General features: G+C 42.6%; 1 protein-coding gene across 1 annotated transcript in view; it reads right to left on the bottom strand.

Moving 5' to 3' along the window:
• The window catches only part of LOC126234227 (brain-specific angiogenesis inhibitor 1-associated protein 2-like), a 597,394-nt gene extending 577,629 nt beyond the window's left edge, over window positions 1-19,765 (bottom strand). Inside the window, exon 1 of the mRNA XM_049942916.1 lies at window positions 19,526-19,765. Within this exon, the coding sequence (XP_049798873.1) occupies window positions 19,526-19,582 (57 nt within the window). The 5' untranslated portion in view covers window positions 19,583-19,765. The remainder of the gene's footprint in view (window positions 1-19,525) is intronic.
• Window positions 19,766-20,000: the final 235 nt, after the last annotated feature.

Here is a 20,000-nt window from a genome sequence, read left to right as displayed (position 1 = left end):
CTTTACTTAGTACCTAGGATCGAGCTCCTAAAATTCGCACATGTAATACGTTTGGAATCCACGTTTGTCTTCATAAAATGTAAATATGTGGGAAACTCTTAATCATCGTCATCATCAGTGTTCTGCCAAAAGACAGGTTTCCACACGGTAGTTCTCCAGGCTGTCCGGTCTTCTGCCATCCTCTTCAGGTCTGCATAATTTCCTCTTCCCTTTATGTCGTCTATCATCTTGTATCTCCTTCTTCCTCTCAGTCATCTCCCACAAACCAATCCTTCCAAAGCATCTGCTAACAAGCACTCCCTTCCCAATCAATGTCCCAACCAGTTCTTTTTCCTTTCTCTTACAACCTTCAGCAGACATCTTCTCTCACCAACCCTTTCAAATACTCTTTTATTACTCACTCTTTTCATCCAGCTTATTTTCTCCATTCTCCTCCACATCCACGTCTCAAATGCTTCTAACCTTTTTTCATCCTCTCGTCTCAGCGTCCATGTTTCTGCCCCATATAGTGCCACACTCCAGACAAAACATTTGCCAAGCCTTTTCCTTAGTCCTTTATCTAATTTGCCGCATAACAGTCTCCTCTTTCTGTTGAATGCCTCCTTCGCTATGGCAATTCGAGTTTTCACCTCCTGGTGCCATCTCAAGTCTTCAGTTATTGTGCTTCCAAGATATTTAAATTCACTTACTTGGCTAATGGTAGATTGTCCTATTTTTATATTGGACAGTCTGCGTCTTGTACTGATAACCATACTCTTTGTTTTTGCTGCGTTTATTTGCATCCCATATTCCACACAAGCTTCACTGAGATCTTTCAGCATATTATTCACTGTCCGCTCACTTTCTGCCACTAATACCACGTCGTCAGCAAATCTTATATATATTCTCTTTCGACCAATACATATTCCCCATTTCCCCATCTAAGCTTTTCGCAATAATCTCTTCAAGGGAAAAATCAACAACCTTGTCCAACACCTCGTCCAGTGCTGCTTCCTTCTGACATTTCATTTCCAATCCTTGTCCTTACTTTTTTGTGTAAACATAAATCCCGTATCAGTCGTCTCTCTTCCCAATCTACTCCTTTCCTCTTGAAAATATTCATCAGCTTGTTCGACTGAACTCTGTCAAAAGCTTTTTCTAAATCTATAAATCTAATGGGAAACAGTGCAACGATAAATCGGTTACCCACGTAGTCAAGACACCAGACACAAACCTAGAACACTTAGTCACCAAATGTAACTACACTATTCCAGAAACATGTTCAAGTCTCAAACATTTATGATGTATATATGCAGACTGAAGTGGCGAATGGAAATTTCTACCAAGACCATGATTCGTGTCTGGGTCTCACTCTCGCTGCGCCACACTGGCCTTGCTTAACTGTACCGGTGATATTTAGTACCTTTAAGTAAGTGTGCTCTTGTGCTCCTTCATTTAAAGAAAATACTTAAACGTTAAGTACACCGTTCCGCGCAGAGTTACCCTACATAAGGTACATGGCCAATTACCATTAACTTGATGGTCGTTAAAGTCTCGATAAATCCGGTAAATTTGCCTCTGAGCACTATGGGACTTAACTGCTGAGGTCATCAGTCCCCTAGAGCTTAGAACTACTTAAACCTAACTAAGGACACCACACACATCCATGCCCGAGGCCGGATTCGAACCTGCGACCGTAGCGGTCGTGTGGTTCCAGACTGTAGCGCCTAGAACCGCTCGGCCGCACCGGCCGGTTCCGGTAACTTTATCCAGATTTACGAGATATATTAAATAATTAAACTTTCATCCACTAAATCTGCCGTGAAGAACAAGAGATTTATGGAAAGTCACTTCTAGCAGATGACTCAGTTTCCATCATGCAGTATTGAAAAAATGAGACGTCTAATCACACAAACATTCCCCTGCTTAAAACAATTACATCCGATGTGATAGCTACATGCAAAACTCACGGTACAACAAATTTTTCTCTACCGGGTGTCTACGTACCGACAATCATTTGCTGTGATTCAGAGTGTGATATGCTACGGATTGCTCTGCAATTCGCATTTGTTCCTGAGTGCAGTAGCTTATTGAATTAATTTGAACATTAATGGCGCACTACAAGTATATATGTTGAGTTAGGGTCGCTTATGGGTTATTTACTTTTGTTTGTTTTGAGAAACCACAGCTAAACTTACGCAAGGAAAGAATAATATGTGGGCAAAACGTAAAGAATATGAAAGAGAAAAGGCCTAAGTCTTTATGCAAATGGGACACTTCGTAATTTTATTTCTCATGCTGTTGAAACATAATTAAAAATAGACTTTAATAACAATGCGACATTATCGTGATGGAAACGTCTGTCTCCGTTTAATCCGCTTGTACCCTTATGGTTAGGCGCATTGATGACCGGTAGTTTTGGACTCCAATTAAGCCGGGATATTCATTTGCTCGTACTCGTCACTGAAACGGTAATGTTCGCAAATATCAGCGTTGCAGGCGACGCTACTGGGCCAGTTTTATTTTGAATTTAATTAAAACCACTGTGTTATTTGCGCTGGCGTCATTTATTTTACACCTGAAATTGTCGAGTTTTTCATGCAGAACAAGCAGTGTGAGTGTAGTGAGTTAACTAAAAATTTAAACAGTGCAGTAAACCGTGGTCACGAAAACTCGCTTCTGTCCGCTGTCGTCTAGAGCGTGTGCGCATAAAGAGAAGCTACAGTTAACAGCTGCTAAAAAAAATGTACCGGTACTGAAACACAGGCGGCATTCAAAGTTTTGAAAATATAATGGCACAACTTCGTATTCCATCAAAAAGTGCAGTTTTAAATATGACAATGATAATGATACTTACGCCTTTCTAGTAGTTTTGACTTTCCTTAAGTCAATATACTGTATGAATGCTTTGATGTTGACCTTTATGTTTTCCTATCTTTCGCTAATGTTTTCATTTGTAAGTAACATCAGTAGTTACATACCTCCACAATGTTTTGTGCGTATCTCCCTCGAGTATTTTCCTCCTCTACTATTCCTTCCTGAGCATACAAACTACTCTTACACGCTGTAGCAGAGCACGCACTAATGTCTCCCTTCTTCCGGTAAGGATTTTTTATAGAAATCATTCTTCACATATTCCTTCAGGCTCGTCTTCATATTGTACAGCAACTGTAAACTCAGTTATTAACATTTTTCGATAGTATCAAACGAATTGACAGTATTTTCTTCTCCATTTTTCTAAGAGCCCTTCTTTCAGTTCCATATAGGGCTACGCTCCAGAGGAACATTTCCAGAAATACTTGGGCCATCCGTGTGACTTTACTTCCTTGACAGGACAACTGTGGCGTTTCCAGTTTTAATGATAAGAAAGTCATTACCTTCCTTTCTGAATTCGTCGTCACTTTCGTCTTTGCTTTGTTCATCCTAAAGACACACTTTGTGCTAATTGTACCGTCAGTTCCTTTTAAGTCTCTCTTACGCGTTGCTAGAAGGGCTGTTTTCTCTACGAACCTTAGCAATGGAATTCCACTTGCACATTCATTTCTCTGCCGATATTTAGTTTCACCCCATTGTCCCTTCTCCAAAGCTCTTCGGAGTACTAGTTGAACAGAAGCTTTGATAAGCTGTAACACTCAATAATACGAATGAGTCTTCCTTGACCTCCCAGTTGCATCCAATGCGTTGTTAGCACAAGGCTGACAATTTTTAAGCTATGAGATAAGTGCGCACGAGTAGTAGGTTGGATACCTCATCTGTTTCTGATTTGGTTTCCTTGTGGTTACATCAAATTCGCAATCGTTGTCCAGCTGCTGTTTCTACTTAGCCCGTCGTCAAGGTGACAGTTATATTTTGTAAGGAATGAGATATATGACGTAAATGACCTTCAAATGATAATGTTAACGATTAATTCCAACCACCACAGCTCTACTGATAAACATTTATTGTACCACGGCCGGTTGGGTTCGTCAGAACGTCGTCAGATTACCGAGTTGTGCACAATTCATGATACGAGTATAAGACGGAAACGTCCCCTCAGAAAAATTATAAATGACTCTGCTTAAACTGACACACAATATTTTTAGCGCAACGGAATCTGACTTTCAAAAATCCCTACAAAAGAATGGCCCTGACTAACAATAACCTATACCTTTCATGAATGACTTACCTCACAAAAATATTCGTTACTCAAACTACTGCAATACAGAGAGCGCCACTACTGCCATCTAAATAAAAGATTATAGCTACTGAAGTCACTAACTATTGATAGGCATATTTAGCAAATGAAAGATTTTGATAAAGAACAAGCAATGTATTTACCTTAATAGTGTTCAAAAGTCATATATATATATATATATATATATATATATATATATATATATCCAATATTACAAATTTACTCTTTCTGATGGACACACGTCCAGATCGTCCGCTCTCAAAATTCCGCCATCTCTCTCCCCATATCCACCACTGCTGGCGGCTCACCTCCAACTGCGCAACGCTACGCGCTGTTAACATCCAGCTGCCCACTACAATAGAGAATTTTTCAACAATGCAAACCAGACAGAGACTGCAGACAGCACAGCCAGTGATTTTCATACAGAGCGCTACTTGGCGTTACCAATATAAAAACAGCCTACTTACAATGTTACTCACCATTAGAGGAAAAATGGGGAAATGATGGCCATACAAACATTCTACAGAACGCCAGCTGTTATCTGCATATTTTCTTACAGAGTTACATAACATAAATAGACCCCTTACGTCATGATATTGGCATACCTCGGCAGCCTAATGATGTTGAACGAAACTACTCGAGGCACAATAAAATCGTATCAGTACAGCTGTTGTGAACCTAATTAATCGTTAACATTAGTATCAGATGTGGAGCTCAATACGATCAATATTATTACCTCCAGATAAACTATATTGATTTGAGGTCTACGAAACGCAGGCAACTGAATTAGCGTAGCCATTAACTGAAGTAGCACAGTGGATAAAAGAGAGGATCCGTATTCGTGAATAGGAGATTCGCAGTTCCGCTGTGCCAACCTGATCTAGGCATTAAACGGGTTTCCTTATCCGCGTCCGAATAATGCTGGCTAGCGTCCATCAAGGTAAGCACGACCGGTTTCTTCCCCTAAACTCGTACAGCTGACGTGAGCTTCGCTCTATGACCATGTCGCGGGGAAGTTCGAGATTCCTCCCGTCTGGTGAGCAAGTCGGTGACAAGACTGTCGCGAAACTCAGCGCTCGTGTAGACGGAAGCTAACTCGACAAACAGTCACCATCTGATTCCTTTTCGTACAAGAGTACTGTTGCGGTACTTTGATAGTCGGTTATGAAACCGAAAGTGCGTCATAACCTCTTTGGCCGTAACTAAGCAACCGCCTCTTTCGCGTCCCGACAGTCGGCCGGCGCTGTCGCGCCAACTTAGCGGCAGCACGAATGTGTTCCCTCTCAGTGTTGATCACAGATAACCGTAGGATGGCCATCCAACAGCAAGTTACGTGGGAGAAGGACGCTACAGGCAACTACCAGAACTGAATACCAGTTTGAGCTAGAGTTTGTGTTGCTAATCTGCCATTTTACGTCCGTGAGAAACACATTAATCGGGTTCGGTGGAATATGGGCTTCGTACTGCGTCTGCTATTTGCTGCCGGCCGGTGTGGCCGTGCGGTTCCAGGCGCTTCAGTCTGGAACCGCGTGACCGCTACGGTCGCAGGTTCGAATCCTGCCTCGGGCATGGATGTGTGTGATGTCCTTAGGTAAGTTAGGTTTAAGTAGTTCTAAGTTCTAGGGGACTGATGACCACAGATGTTAAGTCCCATAGTGCTCAGAGCCATTTGAACCATTTTTTGCTATTTGCTATCAACAGAAATCACGCGCAATGTGAAATGTCAAAGCCATAAGGACTTGTTTGGTGAACATCTTAATTTTTAGACTGTATGAACTGCTATTGTAAGGTATCATCTCTGCCGTAGGGTTCTTTATACTATGTGCTTTAGGTTTGAGTAGCCCCGGGTTTACACTGAAGAGCCAGAGAAATTGGTACACCTGTCTAAAATCGTGCAGGGCCCCTCCGAGCACGTATAATACCGCTACACGACGTGGAATGGACTCGACCAATGTCTGAATATGTGCAGGAGAAAACTGACACCGTGATTCCTCCAGCCCTGTCCATGAATCCGCATGAGTACGAGAGGTTAAAAAAATGGGAGCACTATGGGACTTACCTTCTGAGGTCATCAGTCCCCTAGAACTTAGAACTACTTAAACCTAACTAACCTAAGGACATCACACACATCCATGCCCGAGGCAGGATTCGAACCTGCGACCGTAGCGGTCGCGCGGTCCCAGACTGTAGCGCCTAGAACCGCTCGGTTACCGCGGCCGGCCAAGTACGAGGGGTTGGTGACCTCTTCTGAATAGCACATTGCAAGACATTCTAAATATGCTCAATAACATTCACGGCTAGGGCGTTTGATGGGCAGCTGAAGTGTTTAAACTCAGAACAGTGTCCTTGAAGCCACTCTGTAACAATTCTGGACGTGTGAGGTGTCGCATTGTCCTGCTGGAATTGCCCTAGTCCGTCGGAATGCACAATGGACATGAATGGATGCATGTGATCAGACAGGATGCTTACGTACGTGTGATCTGTCAGAGTCGTATCTAGTCGTATCACGGGTCCCGTATCACTCCAAATGCACACGCCCCACACCATTACAAAGTCTCCACCAGCTTGAAAAATCCACTGTTGACATGCAGGGTCCATGGTTCAATGGTTCAAATGGCTCTGAGCACTATGGGACTTAACATCTGTGGTCATCAGTCCCCTAGAACTTAGAACTACTCAAACCTAACTAACCTAAGGACATCACACATCCATGCCCGAGGCAGGATTCGAACCTGCGACCGTAGCAGTCCCGCGGTTCCGGACTGAGCGCCTGAACCGCTAGACCACCGCGGCCGGCTCAGGGTCCATGGATTCATGAGGTCGTCTCCATAGCCGTACACGTCCATCCGCTCGATACAATTTGAAGTATAAATTATAGAGTGCAGCGATCAGTTGTCCTTTTGTAGATTTTATTACGCAAATCCAGATTTCGGCTAGTGGCTAGCCATTCTCAGTGCACTATTTTCTATTCTCGATGCATGTAAATCCCTGTTGTTCGGTCGTCAGTCACATTTCTTTGAATTACAAAAAATAGAAAATAGAAAATAAAGCACTGAGAATAGCTAGCCACTAGCCGAAATCTGGATTTGCATAACAAAATCTAAAAAAGGACGACTGATTGCTGCACTCTATAATTTAAAGCCACATAACAGTCGCTGACTGCACCCATTTTCCGAATGGAAGGTAACCTGATGACAATTTGAAGTGCTGCTCGTACGACCAGTGAACATGTTTCCATTCATCAACAGTCCAATGTCGATGTTGACGGGCCCAGGAGAGGCGTAAGGATCTGTGTCGTGCAGTCATCAGGGGTGAACGAGTGGGCGTTCGGCTCCTAAAGCTCATATCGAAGATGTTTTGTCGAATGGTGCGCACACTGAAACTCGTTGATGGCCCAACATTGAAATCTGCAGCAATTTGCAGTAGGATTGCACTTCTGTCTCGTTGAACGATTCTTTTCAGTCGTCATTGGTCCCGTTCTTGAAGGATTTTTTTCCGGTCGCAGCGATGACGGAGATTTGCTGTTTTACCGAATTCCTGATGTTCACAGTACACTCGTGAACTGGTCGTACGGGAAAACCTCACATTATCGCTACCCCGGAAATGCTGTGTCACATCGCTCGTGCGCCAGCTGCGACACCACGTTCAAACTGACTTAAACCTGCCACTGTAGAAGCAATACCCGAGCTAACAACTACACCAGACAATTGTTGTCTTATATTGGCGTTGTCGACAGCAGCGCCATATTCTGCCTGTTTACATGTCTCTATATTTGAATACGCATGCCTATACCAGTTTCTTCGGTACTTCAGTGTATTTCAAGAGTTTTCCGGATGCGCTACCTAACATAGGTAAAATTCGTTACGTCACTGTTATTTCTGTGTATCAGGTATGAGGCTGATTAGAAATTTATGAATATTGTGGTGTCACTGCCAGACACCACACTTGCTAGGTGGTAGCTTAAATCGGCCGCGGTCCATTAGTACATGTCGGACCCGCGTGTCGCCACTGTGTGATCGCAGACCGAGCGCCACCACACGGCAGGTCTCGAGAGACGTACGAGAACTCGCCCCAGTTGTACGACGACGTTGCTAGCGACTATACGGACGAAGCCTTTGCTCTCATTTGCCGAGAGACAGAATAGCCTTCAGCTAAGTTCATGTCTACGACCTAGCAAGGCGCCATTAGCCTTAGATAGCTTGTATCTAAAGAGTCGCACTTTGTATCGCCACAATCTCCAGATGTCTCATCAAGAACGATGTATACAAAGGAAGGAATAAAAGTTAAGTATTAGAGGAGCTGCCTACTTTTCTTATTAGAATTCACTACTTATCCTGTTCCAGAATTCACGACCGTCTGCGTTAGATAGCGTGCATTTTCGGCCTCCTCTATCTACAAGGTGTTGGCACATTCACCAACACATCAAATATTATACTAGTTGTTCTAGTAATCTATTGTGTACTCAGCATAGATGCAAGTTTAGTTTTCCTGTCTGGTTTGAAGCGATGTGCACGTTCTCGTTGAAGTTCTATTTATACATTCTTTTATGAAACTAGCTTCAGGGTCTCAGTTTAAAATGAAGCTATGTACTTTGCTAGAGGTTTCTATCAGCTCATGTTACGTATATTCGCGCGTATAGGATTCGAGCCCCGTTTGTAATTTATCAGTATTATTTCTGCCGGCTTTGCTACTCAGAGTTAGTTTTACTACTTGTTGTTTAAAATATCTTCTTTTTTTAATAGTAGCTCATTGCCCGCTTTGATGCGGTAACTAAATGCTCAGTCATGTTGGGCGTATTATTATTGAAAAACTTGTTGATTGTAATGTTTTTCTCTCTGTTATAGTTAATAGTGTGACATATTTAATCTGTGCTGAAGCTGAGGCAAGGCGTGGGTCTAACTCAACCTCTTAATATCTCAAGTTAAATTTTTCAGTTTCTAGCATAGAAGCAGAAGCAGATACAGTGAATACTACCATCTACTTTGACCAAATTAATAAATGCCAAATTCGTCGACATCGATATCGGTAAATTAAAGGTCTCTTCCATCTTTAGGGTCAAAGATAAAGTGACGATAGTAAATACATCTGCAATTGCCTGTTGTCTTCAGTCTGAGGATTTTCGGCTAGCATTCGTTTAAAGATTTTACTGAAGTTTCGTCAGCACGAGGCGCTATCAGTCTCAAAGAAGATTCATCCTCCACTGCTGTACCTCGTCACGCCGACGTCTGAAATACTTTCCCTGGCGAAACACCGGGTGCATCACGAAAGAAACGGCGATCGAAGATTCGGAGACACGTGTCCAGAGGCAGTTGGTCACGAAGTGGCCACAAAAGCCTCAACCGTTTTGGACAGTCACAATACGTAAATTTAAACGAAAGTTATTCTAGAACAAATCTTTCACTCTCCGTTAGGTTGTACACTGGTTTAATATTTTTTGGCAGATTACAACAGTGAGTCGGACTGGGATTCGAACTTCAAACTTTGCCTTTTGCAGGCACTGGTCTTGCTGGCTCAGCTATCCAAACACAACTCACCAACTATCCTCACACCTTCAATTCGCCACCGAGTCACGATTCATCCTCAGACGTTGAGCTCCTCTAGCACCTTTTTCCTACTTTCCAAACTATAGAACACCTTTCCTGAAAAAATTATCTTCACTCCTAAATACATCGTTGCAGTATACTGAATTTAGAGACAACAAACGTTTTCTTTACATATTCAGTGTAGTAGAAAATAGACTAAATAACATACAGGAAAAAAGAAACAGAACGGCTAAAACTTCTTTCTCTGCGACAACTCTTGTTATGCAACATACGCGGTGTAGAACCGAAGTAAATTCGTGTTATTAAATGGTCAACAAGTAATCATTCATATATATTTTTATAATATTTGCTGTTACAGGAACTAGATAATTCACATCGCAGCTTTATCGTGATTATGACACATGTAACTAACTTAAAATTTAAATTGAAAGAGTGACGATAGCCCAAATGTTTTTTTGGAAATGAGACAAGTAAATCTCGCATCACTCGATACATTCAGTTTATACTGCGAAGCCTAACACAAGAGGCTGAATACGTCGCACTGAGGTACATGGAGGGTAAAAATTTTGTTTCATACGGAACAAGGCTTCCCTGGAGACTGAAGTTTTTGCCATATGGAGGCCGTTACTCTGTTTCAAAGTTCACGCTTCCCTTACTCGCGACGAGGAAGAAATTTAGGCATCGCTGCTCCTGCGTCGAGCTCGAACGAGCCGCCGTACTTTTTGCCCTTTGCACCAGCTGCCGCCCAACGCGGAAACACGGAAGTGTTGCGAGGAAAGGCGCGCGAGCGGTATTGTTTTCTTTCTCGCTACTCACTTCACGGAGAACAACTGCGACAGCTAAAAAAGAATCACTTCGAAATAGGCTGTTATACCCGTTACTGATAAACAAATTCGTGCACCATGAATTATTACTGCGAGGCGTTTGGAATTTGAAATCCATGACATGTCTGCTCAGTTACGCAAATTAAACGAGTCAAGCACTGGTAATTTCTCCCGATAAACCACAAAAAAAAAGAAATGTAGCGGTCGTTGTGTGGCATTACACTTATAAAAATTGTAGATTTCGCGCGATGTGCACATCTAGAAAACCTACCTCGCCACCACCGATATGAACTACTTTGCATTGTTAAGGATCTGCTTGGGACATTTTAGTGCACCGTAAGATAAGGAGTTAACTGTAGTAAATTAATATCTAGATTTTTTAACTGGTGTACATAACTTACGCCTTACAAACAATTTTAGCCCAAGCAATTGTTCAGAGTTCAAATGGCTCTGAGCACTATGCGACTTAACTTCTGAGGTCATCAGTAGCCTAGAACTTAGAACTAATTAAACCTAACTAACATAAGGACATCACACACACATCCATGCCCGAGGCAAGATTCGAACCTGCGACCGTAGCGGTCGCTCTGTTCCAGACTGCAGCGCCTAGAACCGCACGGCCACTCCCGCCGGCTGTTCAGAGTGAAGACAGCTAGATTAATATACACACAACAATACATTACATTGACGGAACTGAACTTTAGCATCGTTGCTAACGGACGTTGTTTATGATGCGGGTGTACTTACTTCTTCGCAACAGTGTACTCCTAGAATAGTGCATTTCAAGCGCATGTTGACAAGCTTTTATCGACGAATCTTCGCCGGGACAATACAACAGCATTTCTTCAAATTGTACTTTTCGAACAATTCTTTGTCAAGAACGATGGGCATATTTAATCTCTGTCGTTTGAACGGTCCAGTTTCTACTACGTTGCCTTCCATAGCAAACTTTTCTCTGTACTTCAACACTCCTTAGGTTTTGCGGCTATTAAGAGCCGATGCACCACACACACACATTTTATACATATCTGCAAGCAAGTGGTTCAAACTTACCCATCTGTATTATCTTCTGAAGCAAAGTGACCGACATCGATATCGTAGACTTTTATTTTGTTACGAACTGTAAGCAATTTACAAACATGTTACTCATATGTAATGCCTACTGAAGAGTTGGTAGATATATTCCTTTCTGATTACTGGCTCCTTATCTGAAAATATACATTTAAGGATCGTCCACCTTCTATATGATTTCGACTCTATCATCACCCTGTATTCTCAGACAATATTGTGTGAAATCTTTACTGTCAGCTAAAAGTAGTAATGACTACAATAATGGTACAATCCAGTTTGATTCCCACCGTTAATCCCCCTCTTTGTAGTGCACCTCACACTATTTCTCCCTGCGGACGCACAATGCTATTTATCATCCGCTTGCATTAATACGAGTGCACCTTGGTAGCACTTGCTCGAAATATTGCCCATGGTTCCCTCGATTCAATAAATCTTTTACAAACACTGAATGCTACATTGGAAAGAAATAGCGTGAAGTACATTGACAATTGCCGGTTGCCTTTCGTCTATGGATCTGAGGATCGGTTAAAGTTTTTTCTGAGGTTTCGCCAGCACGAGGAGCCACCATTTTCAAAGATTCACCCTGTATTGTTGTACTGTGTCGCGTCAGCGTCTGAGGTGCTTTCCCTGACGAATCGTCAGAATAATCACGAAAGAAACGTCGGTCGAAGATTCGGAGACAAGGGCCAGGACGCAATACGTCACGAAGAGGTCACAAAAGCCTGTAGTGTAGTTCTGCAGTCAGCTTCAAATGCCGGTTCCCAAAGCGGTCTCAACAGCCCTCTTCGGAAAAAGCGTTTCACTCCCTCCAGCGATTCCCACTGCAGTTCGCGCAGCATTTCCGTAGTACTGGCGTGTTGGTGGGACCTACTGGTAACAAATTTAGCAGGACGCCTGAACTGCTTCGATGTCTTCCTTTAATGCGATCTGCCGGGGATCCCAAACATTCGAGCACTATTCAAGAATGTATGCCGCGCGGAGTGGCCGCGTGGTTTGAGGCGCCATGTCACGGATTGCGAGTCCTCCCTCGGGCATGCGTGTGTGTGTGTGTGTTGTTCTTAGCATAAGTTAGTGTGTAAGTCTAGGACCGATGACCTAAGCAGTTTGGTCCCTTAGGAATTCAAACACATTTGATTATCTGAACAACAAGAATGTGTCGCACTAGTGTTATGTACATGATCTTCCTTGCAGATGAACCACTCTTTCCTAAAAGTCTCCCCAGAAATCGATGCCGAACATTCCATTACAATCATTACATGTTCGCTCTAATTCGTGTCAATTTCCAACGCTACGTCTAAACATTTAATCGACCTACTGTGTCAAGTAGCGCAATACCAATGATGTATTCGAACATTAAGGGACTGTTTTCCTACTCATTTGCATTAGCTTACGTTTTTCTATATTTAGAGACAGCTGCCATTCATCACACCATTTAAAATTTTTGTCTAAGTCATCTTGTATCTGCCTATAGTCACTCAACGATGATAACTTCCCTTACATCACGGCATCGTCAGCAAACAACCGTAGATTGGTGCTCATTAGGACTGTTGCGTTCTAAAAGAGGTACGGTGGAAACTGATAACACATATCTGTCTTTAAAATTTCAGATATGAATAAAATGACAGATCGATCTAATGTGATTGTTATCACTAAACAGCTCAAAGTATAGGTTAAAAACTGTAGAAAACTGCCAGCAAATAATTGAGGCAGTAGGTTGCCACTGCTGCTCTGGGATGAAAAGGTTGGCACAGGAGAGGAATTCATGGGGGACAATATTAAACAAATCGGAAGATTGATGACTCAAAAAAAAAAAAATCTAATATCGTTAGATGCCAGAATCTCTCTAAGCGCAGCAATTCGGTTATTTAGAGTGTCTTAGGTTTAACTCTTACTTACATCATAGTGCTGACAATAATGCCATCTGTCGGCCGGTGTGGCCGAGGGGTTCTAGGCGCTACAGTCTGGAACCGTGCGACCGCTACGGTCGCAGGTTCGAATCCTGCCTCGGGCATGGTTGTGTGTGATGTCCTTAGGTTAGTTAGGTTTAAGTAGTTCTAAGTTCTAGGGGACTGATGACCTCAGAAGTTAAGTCCCATAGTGCTCAGAGCCATTAGAACCATTTGAATAATGCCATCTCACATCGGCTAACAGCGTAACCACAGCTGTTTTCTCAAATATTTCACTTTTTCGAAGTTCAGAAACTTGCAGCATCCGTGTCATCTTTTTCGTGTCAGTCCTCCTTGCCGAACTTTCATTCCGAGGAGTCATTTTTAATCACTCTGGTACGAGCGCAAGGACATAGTTTCAGGTCGGAAATTATCACGCTTCAAATGGTTCAAATGGCTCAGAGCACTATGGGACTTAAAGATCTGTGGTCATCAGTCGCCTAGAACTTAGAACTACTTAAACCTAATTAACCTAAGACCAGCACACACATGTATGCCTGAGGCAGGATTCGAACCTGCGACCGTAGCGGTCACGTGGTTCCAGACTGAAGCGCCTAGAACCGCACGGCCACAACGGCCGGCTATCACGCTTCAACAGATAGTCCCTTAGTGATACGAGCAGTCTCGTTTATTCTGGACAAAATAATATAAGGACACAGCGGAAGAGTGCTAGATCGTTCGCTGTTATGATCATAATCTGTGTTCCCCAATGAACGGAGTTATTGATGAATGTAGAGTGAGGAGGGTAATATTGGTATTACGCCACCAGATTGTTTACTGGGTGTAGCTTTTCCTTGCACGATCACTATTATCTTTTTATACTTCTCCTTTTTCCTTCTACACGGCCGAAGTGGCCGTGCGGTTAAAGGCGCTGCAGTCTGGAACCGCAAGACCGCTACGGTCGCAGGTTCGAATCCTGCCTCGGGCATGGATGTTTGTGATGTCCTTAGGTTAGTTAGGTTTAACTAGTTCTAAGTTCTAGGGGACTAATGACCTCTGCAGTTGAGTCCCATAGTGCTCAGAGCCATTTTTCCTTCTACATTTATTTATTTTTCAGGTAAGAAATCATTATCGTGGCAATTAAACAACATTCGGCATTCTGTTGCAGTACATCTATCCATTTACTGGATGTAGTTTTTCCTTGAAAAATCATAACAGCTTTCTCTACTACTTCTATCTTTAAATCATTTTTTCAAATATGAAATCATCACCGAAGTCTTATGTAAACGATATTTGGAGTTACTTCAATTATATTCCATTTATCTATCCGTTCATTCATTCATTTACTTATTTTTTTAAACTGAATAGTCTCTATGAAGTACAGTTATCGATCATATAAGGTTAAATGGCCAATAACATGATGCCATTAAGATAATTTCGGAAGAGAACAATTCACACCCTGGTTGCCTGTCTGTCTACATGATTCAAGCAAATCCCCGGTTGAGTCCTATAACAGGGTCACGGCCATTTTCTTCCGTCTATAATGACCTTGTTTCTGATTGGACGTTTACCGCCCCTCCACCTTCCAACAAGACGTCCACACATCTACCCTCCTTCCCCCGTCAAACACACACTCGAAACTGACAGTCCATCCAGATGTCTCTCGAAGCACGTCATTTTCTCCTTACCATTAAATATTGCGGTTTGACTGATCACCTAAGAACGGAGCTTGTTTAGTGAAACATTGATATCAGAGTCCATGACTACTGACAAATATATAGAAGCGAACTGGAAAGTCAAATATGTGCAAGATTGCCCTCGCATACCCTTATGGTGAAATTCCCTTGTTTTCGCTAAGACGTCAGAATATGATTCTAGCATCCTTCATTATTGACATCGTAATGGCCACAAGTGATACATCAATACCAGCAGTGTCTGCAAGTTGCATTAAAGTGATTTATAGAAACTATGAAAAATACTGTACAATATTGCCGTTCTGTTTTCCTAATTAGGCCTTTCCCTAACGAAAATCTAAGGACGACGTGACGCTCATTCACATCTCTTCGATTTTATAGAGAGCTTTGAATAGCGGCTCGTATGGAACACTAATGCACACATACATTCAAGAAATCAAAGTATCTTTCATTTGCAGTGTCATACGAGCCTAGAGATCTATTTCTTCATTTTATTTGCTGCTACGAAAATAGTCCTACATTCTTCTGTTTCTGTTGTACGTTAAAGCTTACACCAAAAGTTTGAATTTTGTGCAGAACTTGTTCATAGAATTATGTTTTTGGGACTTCTGGTAGACCTGCTAGCCATAGGTTTGTCATTTGTGCTTCCTAGGCCGACTTGTTTTTGTCCAGTTTCCTAATCGCCCATTGCAGTATTTAACCACTGTTGTTAGCTGTGGGTCTGTGTGGCGATGGTATGACGTGAAACGGACAAAGATTCATGTTGATGTCCATGTCCATGCCCGACGGTGAATATATTAAACTGTCTGTTGGTGTTCATTGGTTTCAGATAATTGTAGCGAGACGTGACAAGGAAACGTGAGTGTATCTACTTAGACCAGCCTTAAATTCAACAGAACGTCTTATCGAGTGAATGCGTGCAGTTACTCAAAAAGCTCAATAGAAACAGTCGACACTTTTCTGATAACACAATGCTTCCAGTCGACTTCGAAAGACGCAAATGAGCTGCACACGCAGGCAATCCTCGCACCAGATTGACTGCTCTACTGAGAACGATTCTTGAGACTGCTTCAGTGTTTGATGTCGTCATCAGTCATCGAATGGGAATAGACCACACAACTAAAGCTTTAGCCAGTACATTTATTGCTTATTATACAACTGCGGAGAGTCTCTGGAGAAGTCACGACGGCCTTTCCTTCAAACATTGTTGTACAAACTGAGAGAACCAATAAAACAATTCTACCACTCCACTTCGCTCAAAAGCTGTAAGGACGTAGGTTAGAACACGTGGCAGTTACTCAAATAATTTTCCCTTGATCCAAAGTAAGTGGAGTGGGAAGAAGTACGAAAAATCGTGGGTCATAAACATATAAAGCATTTAGGAGAATACAAACTAGAGTTATCGAATTACGCACATGTCGACCTCACTAGAGTGAGCTGACTATCGGATGGTGGAGTGCCTAATCGAAAACAACGATCAGGTGAGTGGTAGGAAGCCATGAATGAAAAATGACTGATTTAGGAAAGAGTTCACCGCATGTAGTGCAGTGTGTCCCATAAGGAACTGTCAACATTCAGAGATATAACAGAAACGATCATTCGATATGGTGAAAGAAATCTCTTCTACGTCAGGTTCTATGCTTTCCATATTTTTGGAAGCGATAATACAGACCGAAGCAAGAAAAAACGCTGGTTCTGAAGTGCATACGTTGTTGGTATAAGCACTTGTCCATCTTCGGTACTGTGACACACATATCTTTGACCGAATATGGGCACTTTAGGTATGCACTCTAGAGCCTGTGTTTCCTCTACAATTTTTTATTGTTTTCGTCCATACTAATTCCTGCCAAAATATGGGAAGCAAAGATCTTGCAGTAGAAGAGATTTGTTTCACCGCATTGAAGAAATGCTCATAGCTTTTAAGGTACGCATTGATCGTTTCTGTCGTAATCCTGAGTACTAACCAGTCCACCTGGGACACCCTGAATAGTCATGATTATCAAAAATTGTCGTTCACGTTTATTTGTTCACAATACGAGAGTACCACACACAAACTACAATCTATGTCACGCAAGAATGAAACAGTTACAAAAAATTATTACTTGTGGTTCCACCGAAATAATATCCAGGAGACTGAAATAATTTTGGCCACGGTAATGTTACGTACCTCGCGCAAGAGCAGAAAAAATGTATTTCACGATTTTGCATAACGTTTTCTTCAAAAACGGATCAGACTACTCTGCCATAGGTTTCAGGGTATCAGGCACAATTCCTAAGCAACTGACGTCATAACAATGTACACGGCGTCCCTAATAGCGTGTATTGTTAAGTCACAGAATCGGAATGCTTTAAGAAACCGGAAACGAACAACTTATTTTACAAAATTGGTTAATTGTTGCATTTGTTTTCGTTTCACCCATTCAGTTTAGCATTTGTCAGTGAGGAGACCTCTGATAGTATCAAATCGAACACTGAAATGCCAGACACACGAGAAACAGGGAAAAATTCCATTTTCTCAATCAATGGGACAGTTACTACTGTTAGAAACGACATTTTCTGCAATGCAAAGTATTCTATCTTTTTTTTGTCTACATGCAAAAAGTATCGGTTGCGGGCGATGGAAAAGTTATAATTACTTTAAAGTCGATTGTATTCCACGTCGATTATATTCCACTGCAATCTGGCCATATTTTCAGTTATTACCATTTCCGTGGACGATGTTTTTTCACCGTTACTGGCACAAATTTTGGGCGAATCGAAACGAAATTTCGGTGCGTCATTATTACGTAACTAAGTTTTAAATTCCTGCAGAAACGATTTTCTGATAATTATTTCTGCTTTACAGGCAAACGAAACACATACCTGAATATAGCTGAATGAGTAATAGCTCCGTTTCATCAGCGCGTTGTATTTCAATGAGTAATACCTCCGTTTCATTAGCACATTGTATCTCCTTGCGCAGCAAAAAGCATGAACGTGTGTTTTATACATAGCGACTTTGTAAGATTATTTTATAAACGTGAAAAGGCCGTCATCTTTCTAATCGAAGTTTGCGGGAATGGCTTCAACTGCTTATTAAAAAAAAATGAGCACTGAAATTTAGTTTCCTCAACTAATTATCAGGTACATTTCTCCATTACGAATAGGTGTCTAGGTGGTAGGCTTTTTCTCAGTGTTTCTAGGTGTAACTAATTACGGAGAGTTCGTCCCTGACCTAGAGTAACTGTGAAATCGATGGTTCAGTCGTGTCATCGGAGGACCACATACATTAAACTACCACACTCCACTTCGCTAGTGTGGCACGAAATAAAGTAGATTAATGAAGTGTGCCTTTGTTACGCAGTTAAAAAGTAAATGAAACGATCATCGATGAATAGTACCACAGTGACAAAAAAAAAAAGGAAAATAGTGGAAATAAGGAAAGAATTTACCGGCACGTTTCCGTTTTTAGGTGCTAAAATATCTCCAGTGGTGACTTCTATATTTACAGTACTGGCCAAGTAAGGCGTGTGTGGTCGTCTCTGCCAGGAACTGGTTAATCTTTCACAAAGAAAAGCATCACATATCTACACTCAGCTGCACGATTCACACAGCGAGGAACGAAATTCACGCTCAGTACCCCGAGGAACGAGAATGAGCAGTTTCTATAATGGCAGTGAAGCTTGTAACAGTGAATGTACAGGAGACTGCAAATAGGTCGCCACATGTGCCTTCTCGAACAACAAGAGAAATGTGTTTGACGTATAGTTCGCAAAAGATGAATTCGTAAACCATATGATTATTACACAGGCTACTGAGAACAAACATGCTACGAATAGGTGGGAATGGATTTGATTTTAGTATGTACAGCTCGTGAATGTATTGACAAAGTCTCGTTTGGCACATCCACTGGGCATCTTTAACACCTTTTTCCACTTTACTCTTATTCACACGAGTCACATACTTTTAGTAATTTTAACGTCTTGCGCCTTTATCAAACCACTGTTTATGCACAATCCTATGTAGCTATTGACACGTATAGCGGACGATGATGGTACAGTCATGTCACAAGTCGCCCAGCCGGAGAAATAAGCAGACACGCCCCTCTTTGCCTTCTAATTCGATTAGTTTCCATTGTATCTACGTGTGCTGATGATCATCAGATTCAACTGTCAACCGTATCGTAAGGAACGCTGTTTACTAAGCAACATATGAAATTCGACGGTGCCACTACTCTGGCGTCATCGCGCCTATGACCTCAGTTCAGTCTCAACGATGCAAACTGCAACAATTGTTGCCTAGTCGGTGGATCGGCTGAACATACCTAGGACGCCCCAGTTTAGAAGGACGAAAGAATTCGCTGGCGATTGCATACCTTGTAGATCCCGTCGACGAGCTTGGTGATCTCCTCGAGGTCCATGGTTGACGTCATCCTGACAGCGGGGCGTTAGCGTTCGGAAAACGTTGTCGTGGCTACTGGTAAGGCGCGGCTACCAAGAGGCGACTGCTGTCATATTCCGCGGCTTCGGCGCCTGCAAAGTGTCACCGGCGGACGCGTGGAGACGCACTCGTCAGACGGAGGTCGCGCCGATGGGACGGTGAGGCCGGGGTGCGCGCGCACAGCAGACTGAGGGCGCGCCAACAGCCTCCCAGCCGACGCCTGCCCGCGGCCTCGGCCCGCTCTGCGCATGCGCGGCGCTCGCGCTCATTGTTGACGATGCACTCCGCTCCGACTCGCCCGCGGGCTAGCCACTGTGTGTACCCGCGGCCCAGCTTTGTGGCGGCCGGCGAAATCAAAACACAGTAATTACGGGGAGCCACTGTGTCTGACCCTGCGGGAAGCCAAGCGC

The sequence above is a fragment of the Schistocerca nitens genome, chromosome 2 (genome assembly GCF_023898315.1).
Source record: "Schistocerca nitens isolate TAMUIC-IGC-003100 chromosome 2, iqSchNite1.1, whole genome shotgun sequence".
Lineage (NCBI taxonomy): Eukaryota > Metazoa > Arthropoda > Insecta > Orthoptera > Acrididae > Schistocerca > Schistocerca nitens.
Note: the sequence above shows the minus strand (reverse complement) of the source record. Positions and strands in the feature narration are given on the sequence as shown.